The 12,047-nt window shown below is 39.5% G+C and overlaps 1 protein-coding gene across 3 annotated transcripts in view; it reads right to left on the bottom strand.

Annotated features, from left to right (window-relative positions):
- MYO1B (myosin IB) overlaps nt 1-12,047 on the bottom strand; it is a 186,536-nt gene that overhangs the window by 28,099 nt on the left and 146,390 nt on the right. For all 3 annotated transcript variants that reach the window (XM_039234690.1, XM_039234691.1, XM_039234692.1), the window contains exons 15-20: nt 11,753-11,815; nt 8,311-8,511; nt 6,914-7,140; nt 3,774-3,974; nt 2,077-2,170; nt 1,057-1,206 (exon numbers count right to left, since the gene is read on the bottom strand). In XM_039234690.1, the coding sequence (XP_039090621.1) occupies nt 1,057-1,206; nt 2,077-2,170; nt 3,774-3,974; nt 6,914-7,140; nt 8,311-8,511; nt 11,753-11,815 (936 nt within the window). The remainder of the gene's footprint in view (nt 1-1,056; nt 1,207-2,076; nt 2,171-3,773; nt 3,975-6,913; nt 7,141-8,310; nt 8,512-11,752; nt 11,816-12,047) is intronic.

The raw sequence follows: 12,047 nt of genomic DNA, 5'->3' as shown, positions 1-12,047 counted from the left end.
CCTCTGCAGATATATATGAATGAATCGCATACGTGAACAGCTTTACTATTGGTTGTACCCTTTCGACCAGACGAGGCAACTTTAAAGATACTCTCGTAAAGCTCAAGCAGTTTTCTCCTTTGGCTCAGTCATTTAAATATTTCATTAATTTCTCAAACTTGGACATACTGCACGAAAATGTATTACATGAGAATAGGTCAGCAAAACTACATCCTGATTATATACTGCCTCACAGTAAAACTTTCCCGTAGCAGAAAAAGAGAGTATCCTAAACGAGATGTGATTGCAAATTCAATTCATCTTCCGATTCTCTAGAGAAGAGGCACAGAATGAAAAAGCATTTGGAAGTAGTGTTATCATAACATTCACTTGTGAGAACACAGCCCAAGGTTAAACTAGCCTAAAGGCAGACCTTCGATTTCCCTCAAACCTGTGATGCCTCCAACGAAACATTTATAATCAAGTGAGAAACAAAATTCCCCAAAGAAATTCCATGTTAATTAACTAAATATACTTTATTTTTGAGTCTTTTCTCATAGTTAATAGGACCAGCTATCTGAGGACTAAAGGAAATCCAATCCTTTCACCACGTCTAGAATTCTACTAAAATGTGGCATCCGTATTCTGGAATTAAGCCATTTTCAGTGCTGCTACAATACATGGAAAACAGCCAATTGTTTTGGAAAACTGAACCTACCCCATGAAGAGGGTTAAATGACACTGTCTCTTCTAATCCGATGAGCAAATTCAAGATTTAGATTTCCCACGACATGGACCTAGATCACTGCAAGGCAGTGTGATACACTAAACTTGAGCTTTGAAGCAGGCCTGGATTCAAACCTCATCACTGCCACTTTGCAGCTGTGTGACCACAGGCAAGTTACTCAAGGCTCATGCCTTAGCTTTTGCACCTTCAATAAAGGTACCACAAGAGCACTCAGTTTATGAGGTTGCTGGGAGGACTAAATGTGGAACACTTACAGACATAGTTAAGTACGTAACAAATCTTTGGAAATGAGCATCATCCTTACAGAGTAAGAGGTTGCAGGCTCTTACCGCGTATCTCCTATACCAGGCAGCTATCACGATTTGGCTTTTTCTCATTAGCAGGAAGTGTGTGCGACATTTCCACCCCCGATAAATCTTCTGAATGAGAGTGGCCAAGTCCTCAAGACGCTGCTTCCTCAGGTCTTCCAGCTTGAATAACTAATAAGAAATAATGGATGGATTTATCAAAAATTGACCAAAACCTTATGACATACACGAAAGATATCCCCAGGCGGAAAAATGTCATGATGTTAGAGTCAACCACATTTGAAAAAAAAAAAAAAGAGTAACTGTCTTGGTTATGGATGATATGGGTAATAACCCAGAGAAAACTCTTTTGATGAATTCATACAAGATTACTATTTAGCTTAAGGTGATTTAGGATTTATGACAAATCAGAGAAGGGCCAAACTGGGCACTTAGATTTACCTTCACACTATCCAGGATAATGCAACTGTTAAGGGCAGGAAGGTGCTGATAAGGTGTCTCTGTTTAACAGTTCAAACATTCTTCTAGATTCTCCAAATTTCCAAAGTACCGAAAACACGGCTGTACTAGTTATAGTTCATGCTAGTCTATATTCATTTATAAAAAATGCTCCCTTAGAGTTCCTAAGCAGCATTTTAAGTGATCTTTTCACCTTATATTTTTTAATCTGAGTGCTTTCATGTACCTCAAATAATAGGGCTGTCTTTCCTAAAATTATGGCATAATTCAGATATTATAAATACAGACTGAACTGACCTCCAATTCCTAGGAATTAGGAAGGTTTTATTTTGTAACAACAGTTCCTTTAAGATTCAGGAAGTGTATGATTTGTCAGTTCAAAGATTTTGATGTTTCATAAAAAAAATACACATGTGCTTCCATTGCCTCCTATTCACCCATCCCCTTGGACATTTGCAGAAAGAACAAGAATGAGGCACTCTCGGCAGCATCTCAGGTAATGTTATGAAGTTAAATACCCTTTAAGAACTTGCCTATATGATTATAACATAAGTTCAGACTGTAAAGGTGTTGGTTACATACGGTTCTTGGGTTCCGGATGAATATCTTTGATCTACCAAAGGAGTACTCTTCCATAGGAATCTCTAACTCATTAAACAGAACCTCCACGCCAGCCCTATAAAAATAAAATAGTGAGCTTTCTGAGTTACAGAAAGAGGTTATCTTCTCTGAAATCACAGTATCAGGTTTGCAGTGGTATTAAAAAATAGCTTCATTTCCAAGTATAATTGGTCTTTTAGTAAGCAGCCTTCTATCAAAGAATCTTCAGACTGAATTCCACAAATTAAACCAAATCCAGTAACACTAAAAAAGTAAATTTGGGTTCAGAACTGTGCAGTCTAAGAAAATATGGCATTAAAACCAGTATCTTGATTTCATTAGCAGAGGTAATCTTTGTATCAGATATACCCACCACAAAGCACCAACCAGAACCCAGAGGGTGTGTAAGAAATTCACATCTATTTTGAACCCACTCAGTTAATTCTACAAAACATTTTTAATACTGTGCCTGTGCCTCACAGCATGGGCAGGACCCAAAAAGAGAGTGCTAAGTGCCAGACCAATGGGGTGTAATGAAGCATAGGCCTTATGGGGTGGGAGTGGGGGCTGCCTGAACTTGGCTCAGACTTCATCCTAGACCCTGGTTTCAACATCAATCTTTAACTGACCTTCATCCCACCAACTTACGGCCTAGGTGCCAGGCAGGAAGTGAACATGTTCTGACCTGGAAATTAGCAGTGGGAACAAACAGTGCCCACATCCTACATCATCGGGGTATTGAATTGGGTAGCAGAGACCACATCATATGTCTGGAGTTCATCTCCTTATAATAAAAGGTGAGTGTCTAATGTTATTGATATTCTTATTAAAGGCTAGTCCAGTGAGAATGTGGAGGCAATACCAGTACAGTGAAATCAAATCCCTAGTCCCTGCACAGGCCCATAAAACAGGCGCGTTGGCCTTCCTGGGGCAGTTGGGAGAGCTTCAATGACCTACAGAGAAGGGGCAACTTCTCTGACTGGTGAGAGCAGAACAAAGACCACTGGACAGGCAAAGCCCACTTTATCTTCTGCAACAGCCCCCCGCCAGCACCATGTTCTCTTTGCACATGGAGCGCTCCTGGGGGCTGCCCCGTGGATGGGCCCGCAGTGGTCCAGCGTGCTGTCTGGGACTGGAGGGCTCGTACAATGCAGGGAAGATAAGCTGAAAGCTGCGTAGCCCAGACTCTGCCATATTCTCCAATCCCACTTTAACAGCAATAACGTTGACCCTCTGAGTCCAATCTGCTCCTGTACTGATTTCGCCATGGGTGCAGCCCTAGTGCAACTGGGCTCACCCCAACCCATTGTCTGTCTCTGGGGTTAAGTCCCCAGAGAAAAAAACTGAAAAGTTGAGAGGACTGATCCAAGATACCTCTAACTCCCATCTTTTTATGATTTTACACAAATATACTTAGCGATTACAAATCCCCTCCTATTAATGTGCCACAGCATATTTTTAAAATTCACGGATTGGATAAGCCCTGCCCAGACCTTACCATCGAGACCTCTATAATCGATCGCTAATACAAAATGGTATCCTGACAGAAGAGGGTCCAATACAGAGGTTACATCCAACTTTCCACAGAATTCTGTTTTACTAACAGCATGTGAAGAAAACTGCATGTTATTTGTATGCTTTAAAACTTCATTATTAAATGTAATCAATGAATTTCTCACCTTGCTGGTCCTTTCCAGTGAGGCCATGTTTGTTTACAAAGCATTTTGTATCTCTCTAGGCAAGGTTCGTAGGCCTGCCTGAAGGCATAGCCTGCCCTCCTGACTCGGACATTCTCCAAAAGACCCAGGTACCTGATCTGATGACATACTAGAGCCTCGTTGAAGATGTGTGCGGCTTTTTTATCGTTTGGTTTGATGCACCTAAAAGATTACAAAGATTTTAGGTTTTAAACTCTGTCTCTTATGGATATATCTGTCTGTGTTTTACAGAGTCTAGTATATGATTATTTAGTGCTGAGATAATTTATTATTCTTTGGAAACCTAGTCATTTCTTTTGAAATGATTTCAAATCATTTTACAGAAACCTCAAAATAAAATATGTGACATACATGTGAGTTAAAAAGAATAAAATGCTAATCCACACAATAACATTGATGAGTTATCCCTGACATTTTGTTGATTGAAATAAGTTTAACATACAAGAGTACATTTTTTTTTTTAGTGAAGCTCGAGAAAAACAAATCTCTGGTTAGAAATCAGTATTGCTGTTACCTCTGGGGAGAGCTAGGGGTACAGATCAACAGGGAAGGGGCATAAGGGGATCCTCTGGGATGATGGAAATGTTTTATATCTGGGTCCAGATAGGATTATACAGGTGTATTCATATGTAAAACTTAAGTTTATATATGTACAATTAAGATTCAAACACTTTACTATATTGTATGTCTATATTGTTTGTATATTATATACTTCAATGACACTATTAAAAACACTGCTGTCTCCCTATAACCCTGTTATTTCCCTTCTTAAAAAAATGTTTTTAATGTTTATTTATTTTTGAGAAAGGGGGAGAGAGAGAGAGAGAGAGCACGAGCAAGCAGGGGAGGTGCAGAGAGAGAGGGAGGCACAGAATCCAAAGAAGGCTCCAGGCTCTGAGCTGTCAGCACAGAGCCTGATGTGGGCTCAAACCTGTGAAATGTGAGATCATGACCTGAGCCGAGGTCAGATGCCTAACTGACTGAGTTGCGCAGATGCCCCTCTCCCTTTTTAACAAGACATTTTGCTGCCCAAAGAAAGACAACATTTCCTAGCCTCTGTTGCAACCAGGTGTTGCCATGTGATCAAAACTCTGGCCACTAGGATCATAGCAGAATTAATACATGGCCTTAAAAGGAAGGGACTTGCACTCCCCTTGTTCTTCTGCCAACTGCTGGCTGGGAATGCAGCCATGGTGGAGAGCCATCTTTGACAATATGATGAGGGAAACACCCTGGGAACCACAGAGCCACAAGACAGAAGACATTGTATCAGCCCTGGGATCCTTATACTCAGAAGTTACATAGGAAATAAATGACAATCTTGTTTAAGCCATTGTTATGTTTAGATCTTATGGAAGCAATCTCTGTATCTTCATTAATATACTGCTAAACATTTATGGTTACATCTGCCTACCCACTATTGCTAGATAAATTCTACACATTACATAATACGTGAACAATTAAATCTCATGACCTCAGTGTTTTTATGCTTCTCCTTCTACATTTACAAAAATAATGTCCACTCTTTGGCTTAAAAATAGACAACCAGGGGGCGTCTGCGTGGCTCAGTCGGTTAGGCGTCCAACTTCGGCTCAGGTCATGATCTCACAGTTTGTGGGTTCGAGCCCATGTTGGGCTATGTGCTCACAGCCCAGAGCCTGGAGCCTGTTTCAGATTCTGTGTGTCTCTCTCTCAAAAATAAATAAACATTAAAAAAAAAAATAGACAACCAGATCAATGGAACAGGCTAGTAAATTTAGACCTAGACTCTTACATGTGCTTTCAATGGACTTTCGATAAAGACATCAAGATAACTGAATAAAAAAACAAGAGATTTTTCTTTTCAATATATGATGCAAGAGCAACAGGTTATCTATATGGAAAAATATGGACCTTAATATGAAATCTGAAACTATGAAGACTCTAGGAAAAAAATATGATATAATTCACAAACTTGTAGTTTACTAAGACTTCTTAGATATAGGTTAAAACCACGGAAAGGGAGGGGGAATGAAGGTACAATCCTGGGGTGACAGAATGTTCTATATCTAGACCAGGGTGGTGGTTGTCAAAGTGTATGTATACAATGGTGACAAAGTAAGTCAGCTGTTCACCTAGGATCTGTGCATACTGGCTTATGTAAATTATTATTAAGTAATAATTTTTTTTTAAAGTCCACTTAGTTGAGAATTACAAAAGCAACTGACCACAGATAGTTTCCTGGGATTTTTTTTTTCTTTTTTGAAACTAGGATCTTTACTTAATATATGCAATCGAACCAGGGGATTCTGACTCTTTATATTTGTTACTAATATAAATATTTGGCAAACGAGCCAGACACAAAAATGTTCTCCATGCCAGTTTCCTCACAACTGAACTTTCAAAGGCAATTATGGAAGGTGTGTGTGCACTATATGAAATCTGACCTGTTAGACACGCATCTCCTATTGTCTAGCTCACCAAATACACACATGGGGAACTCTAATCCTAATTGGTTTTTACTGAATCTTGAGATCTAAGATGCCCAGAAAAAGAAAAAGAGACCGGATGCTTCTTAAGGAAATCTTTCTGTTGCTTTGAAAAACGTAAGCTTATCTTGGGAGTCATTCCTTTCTTCAAATCTACGAGTCTCCTAGGAAAGAAAGAGGCACGTATTTTCGAACACCAAAGTTCTAACTAAAGCCCCACTTGCTTTAATGCTGCATTCTAAGTTACTGTAACAAGAATCCAACATGAATCCAATCAAGAGTTTTATGCAAAACCTTTACCAGAAAAAAAGTATACACTTCTGAATTTGTCATTAAACAAAAAAAAGATACAAAGGGTTAAGAACCCTACGTGCCAAAAACGCAATTTCATTAACTGTCTATTCCCATCCCCCACCGCACTTCTTCCCCCATTTTGAAATTTCTTATTTGAAGACAGGGAAAGGGGACTGGAGTATTTGCTAAGTAAACCCGAGACACCACGTTATTCAACGTGTAAGAGCTTCAGTTATCCTCTGCTGGGACTATTCTCAGATTTAGGCAAACAGGAAAATGATCTTCCATGAAAGTGCCTTCATAATGAACTTGTCAACGAATTTTATGTGCCAGAAATACCTAATGTAGTTTGGATTCTTGGTCTGCAGGTTTTTCATCAGCGTGGCCACGGATGCCTTGAACTGAGAGCCGGCTGTAGGAGGCCTTTTCAGGTTGATCTTGGCGGGGTTCCCTTCCGGGAACAAAGACTTGATAAGGGTGTGGCTGGCCTTCCACATGGCTTGGGACAGGTCTCGATACAGAAGGTCATTGTTTTTGTCCACAAATCCTTCCACCTGGTACAGCACCTACGGGCAGCACAGGAGACTCCACAGCTGATCAACTGCACTCCAGAACGTCATACAAATATTAAAAATATCCCAAGATTATCTCCATTGCAGCCTCCTCTTTCTCCATCAAAAAACCCCCGACACATTAGTCACACTCCTACCACCGAATTAGCTTCCAAGTTTAAATTCCATCTGTCTAAATCATAGAAGAGTTCAAAATAAATTGTATTACCCTTCAGGATTTGCAAGAATAAACTCCAAAATGCTATCATAACATTTTCAAAGGATTTTAGGCTTTTTTGGTGTTTGAGCACATTTTTGAGGTTTTACTTTTTTTGTTGTTTTTTTGGTTCACATATGCCAATTCTAGTCTTAAGTAGATAGGAGAAAATAGAGATAGCACTGATATTTTCAGACATCCTAAGTGAGCAGAAAAACTGGCCAGAAAAGTATCTTTTAGTAACATAAGCTACCGAAAATAATAAAGAGGTATCAAGTCCCAACCGCCTGAAATTAACAGTAATTCAGATACTATATACTTGATTTCTCCTAGATATACAATCGAGAATGTTTTCCTCTTTGAGATTTGCAATTGTATTTAGAAGAAAGGAGGTATTAATGTCAATCAATACTTTTTCAGGACTCTGAAAATTAAACTACGCTCAAATTTGTTTTTAACATATTTATATATCTTGTTTTAACATATTTATATGTTATGTATATCTTAGATGGCATAAAATTCTCTCAAACATAAGCAAATGAATATTGTTTTTTTTAAGTTGGTATTTTCCCTACTGTTGTTTCAAAACCTCATTCCAAGAATTCATAATATTTGCTAAATAAATGATCTGTGCCTGTAAAACCTTATAGGCAGGTCTTTCGTGTCTCCTAACTTTTACTATCACCAATCCTTTTATTAGTGTTGGCAGATCTATTTTTAGAGGATCACTCAGAGCTCAGCAACAACTAAATTGACTTAAACTACATTCAAACTCTCTCATGAAGTCCGCTGGCTTTCCTCTCAGCTCTCAGTAAGATTTTGCTCCACACGACCCAGGTTCTACTTCTACTGAACATTCACTGCTTCTGCTATTGTAGCAACTCAACTGCTCCTCACAAGTTGGCACTGGTCAGAATGCCACCTCTGAGGGGCGGCCACCTCGGGGGGGGGGGAGCGCTCCCTCGTACCTTGCCGGCATAGTGCTGAATTCTGAAACAGCTATGAGGCAGGGATGTGTCATTGAGAAACCGAGAGCTCTTGCTCATCCGGCTCTCAAAGTGCTGGTGGGTGGCACACACTTGGTTGAGCTTCTCCAAGAAGGTCTCGTCAGTGACGGTGCCGGGCCTCAGGCACTCCTCGTCCAGCATGGCCAGGATTCCATTTGTGTTCTGCGAGAAAGGAAGCAAGAAGGTTTCCTTCCTTCCTCACTGTATTGTTTTCATAATGATTCCTAATTACACCGTCAAACACAATTAAAAAACTTAGTCACGAGAAAATTCCATTCAGTTACAACAAGAAGTCGAGAAGCAAAACAAGTAACAAAAAGCCACAGAAATCGGTCCCCTTCCACAGTGTCCCAGGTGTGTGTGCATGTTGGGGAGGAGGGGTCTGTATCATTCGCCCTCTCCCACTCCCTTCCTCCCCTCAGAACAGGACCTAGGAGTCACCTCGGCTACCTCAGCGGCCTGATAACTGAAACTCACATTGTTCGAAAAATGCAAGTCAGACCTCATATTCAAAACACATTCAAACACAAATCTAAACATCAGAAACTCATGTGACAGTGCTGTCTCTACAACATGTGGTCATAAATCACAAAGCACAGTCTTCTAGGGCCATTATTTGATTCATAGCTTGGGAAGGAAATTGGTTTCAGATGTTTTCAAGTTGTTCATGTGTTCAAAATACGGTTTATTTTGTAGTAAAAGAAAAAAAAAGATGTGATTCGGGATCAATGCAATCAAGCTGTGTTTCAAGAGTATCTGTTTAGAATAAAATTCATGTTCCACATAAAATTTCAAAATGGATGTTGAACATGAGTGAGAATTTGTTATGTATTCAGACCCTATGATCATATTTATCCCAAGAGCGGTCAGCCCAGTTAAAAGGAATAAAAAATCAGGAATCTTCTACTTTGCTAAATAAAGGCCACTGTTCCTTGGATTGACCCTACGGGCTCAAGTCTCCATTCCAAAGAGAACAATCCACCCCACTGAACATCAGCCCCACCCACATCCAGCAGGCCAGAGCTCCGGGTTCCTCTCTCCTTCTTCTCACAAGGCCATGATATCCTCTGACCAAACCCAGGGGAAGTGTGGACTCTCAGGAATCAAGTATGTTCATAACAGCCCCAGGGTAAATATTACAATTAGGTAACGCTGGAAGGAAACATTTCCTTTATGTACCCAGGCTCCTATGTGAACATGAGTTTCTTCAATCATATAGGCAAGGGCACTTGGGGCCGAGATAATCTAATTAAACTAAGTGTATGAACACTGTTTTCTCTTTTTTTCCTTCTTGAAGGGAAAGAATTAAGTTCAAGGTTATTATTTATGAAGGAAAATGTGCTAGTCATGACTTCTGAAAATCGAGTTCCCACAATTTGGGTTGCACAAAATTTACCAGGAAAGCTTTCCAGTCAATATACTGATTTCCTGGATGTGAGAGTTCTGAACTGCTTAACATGGAACATTAGTGTTCGCACTCCAATGCTGTTCAGATTTTTCAAAACAAAGTTTATTCATTAATAGAAAAACAGTAACGCTTCAGCATATTCAATTTAATTAAAGGTGCAACTTTCAGGAATATCTTGAAAACTGAGAGATCATTGGCTAATAACATAATTTCCAAAAGGTCTTATGAAAGGCATTTGTTGGGACATGTAGTCTGTGATTCTATTCCTGAAACACAGCACTCACCTACCACTGACAGCTAAAAACACTGTAGGATAATAAAGTTTATGCACTGTTTCAAATAACTTTGTTATCGAGGCTAGGAGTGTGAGTAATCCTAAGCATAAAACAAGACTTTCCAGGTTTTCACATACAAGTCAATCTTCCTGCAATGAATTCATTTAAATAAACTACAAACTATGGTGTAAAAACAAAATATTCAGTAACCTTTTGAAATCTAAGACATATCTAGTAATTTTTCGGACTTTAAAAGCCTTTTCACATATATGCAGACAAATCTGGTCACCTGAAAAATCCCGTGGCTCTTGGCCACCTGCAAAGTCACACACAAGACCCCCACCCCCCCAACCGCCGCCGTACAGGTTCTCTGAACCAAGGCTCAGTCTATACTGCAGCCACTCTTGGGGTCCTACTGAACTCAGCTCCCATGACTCCCAGCTCCCTTCATCTTCCTTTATCTTAACTTGAAGGGGATGTTTCTTTGTTATTCTTTATTTACTTAAAAAAAATTTTTTTCCAGCTTTACTGAGATATAACTGACATATAACACTATGTCAGCTTAAGGTGTACAGGGTGATAATTTGGTACCCTTCCATACTGCAAAAATTATTACCACCATAACCTTAGTTAACAGCTCTATCATATCACATAATTACCATTTTTTTTTGTGACAAGAACATTTAAGATATACCCTCTTAACTCTTTTCAAATATATAATAAGGCATTGTTAACTGTAATTACCATGCTATCCATTACATCTCTAGAACTTATTCATCTTGTAACTAGAAAGTCTACACCCTCTAACTGACATCTCCCCATTTCCCTCACCCCCAGCCCCTAGCAACCACCATTATCTTCAGTTGCTTTGGCTTTTTTAGAGTCTACATATAAATGATGTCATGCATTTGTTTTTCTTCAACTAACTTATTTCACTTAGTGTAATGCCCTCAAGGTCCATCTGTGTTGTCGCAAATGACAGGATTTCCTTCTTTCTCATGGTTGAATAACATGCCATTGTATATACACACATCTTCTTTATCCATTCATCCATAGGCAGACACTTAGGCTATTTCCATATCTTGGCTATTGTGAACAATACTGCAATTAACATGGGAGTAAATCTATCTCCGAGATCCTGATTCCGTTTCCCTTGGACCTACTCCAAAAGTGGAATTGCTGGATCATATGGTAGTTCTAGTTTTAAGTTTTTGAGGAACCTCCATACTATCTTCTCTTATGGCTGCACTAATTTACATTCCCACCAGGAGTGTACAGAGGTTCCTTTTTCTTCACATTCTCACCAACAATTATCTTCTTGGTAATAACTACTGAACACTATATGAAGAAGTTACTAGAATTTTGGAAATGAGATGGATGTTGGATTTGGCGAAAACCTTTTCAGAGCCTCCTCTGACCAGTGCTCATATTCCCAGTACACAGAAAAGAATGATGCGTCTAAGGCATCTTGACATCCTGAAAGGGCTCTGTGACGAGGCCACAGGATGAGCACAGGAAATCCTAACCAAGTACTAAAACGTCCAGCTGTTCATGTGTGTATGAGAACTGTGTATGATCCCTTCTGGCGACAATAAAGTTCTCCAGAACTCCATAGCTCTCAAAAGTGTCAAAACTGTGAAGACGCTAAGACAGTGAGGGTCTTTTGTAAGCAGTAAATTCTTACTACGAATGTTTTTAGAAAGTTGTATCTGATACTCACATTTTCTATCAGGTCACAAATGATAGCATTATTGAAGTAGTCAATATGTGTCCATTCTATGCCCTGAGACAGAAAACAGAACAAAATCAGATGCCATACGATGACGATGCCACAAAACTACCATCTATAAAACAGCCTCTGCCACCTTACTCCACTTCACTTCCTCTCTGAATATTTCCTTTATAAAATAATGCAGCAAATGTCATCTTCCGGTTCCCAAAACTTTCCTAATTGCAGCAGACCACCACTGACACGATGTGACTGAAGGAACACCCTTGACCTGTTCTGAGACTGC

The sequence above is a fragment of the Hyaena hyaena genome, unplaced genomic scaffold (assembly GCF_003009895.1).
Source record: "Hyaena hyaena isolate Hyena2069 unplaced genomic scaffold, ASM300989v1 scaffold_92, whole genome shotgun sequence".
NCBI classification, from domain to species: Eukaryota; Metazoa; Chordata; class Mammalia; order Carnivora; family Hyaenidae; genus Hyaena; species Hyaena hyaena.
Note: the sequence above shows the minus strand (reverse complement) of the source record. Positions and strands in the feature narration are given on the sequence as shown.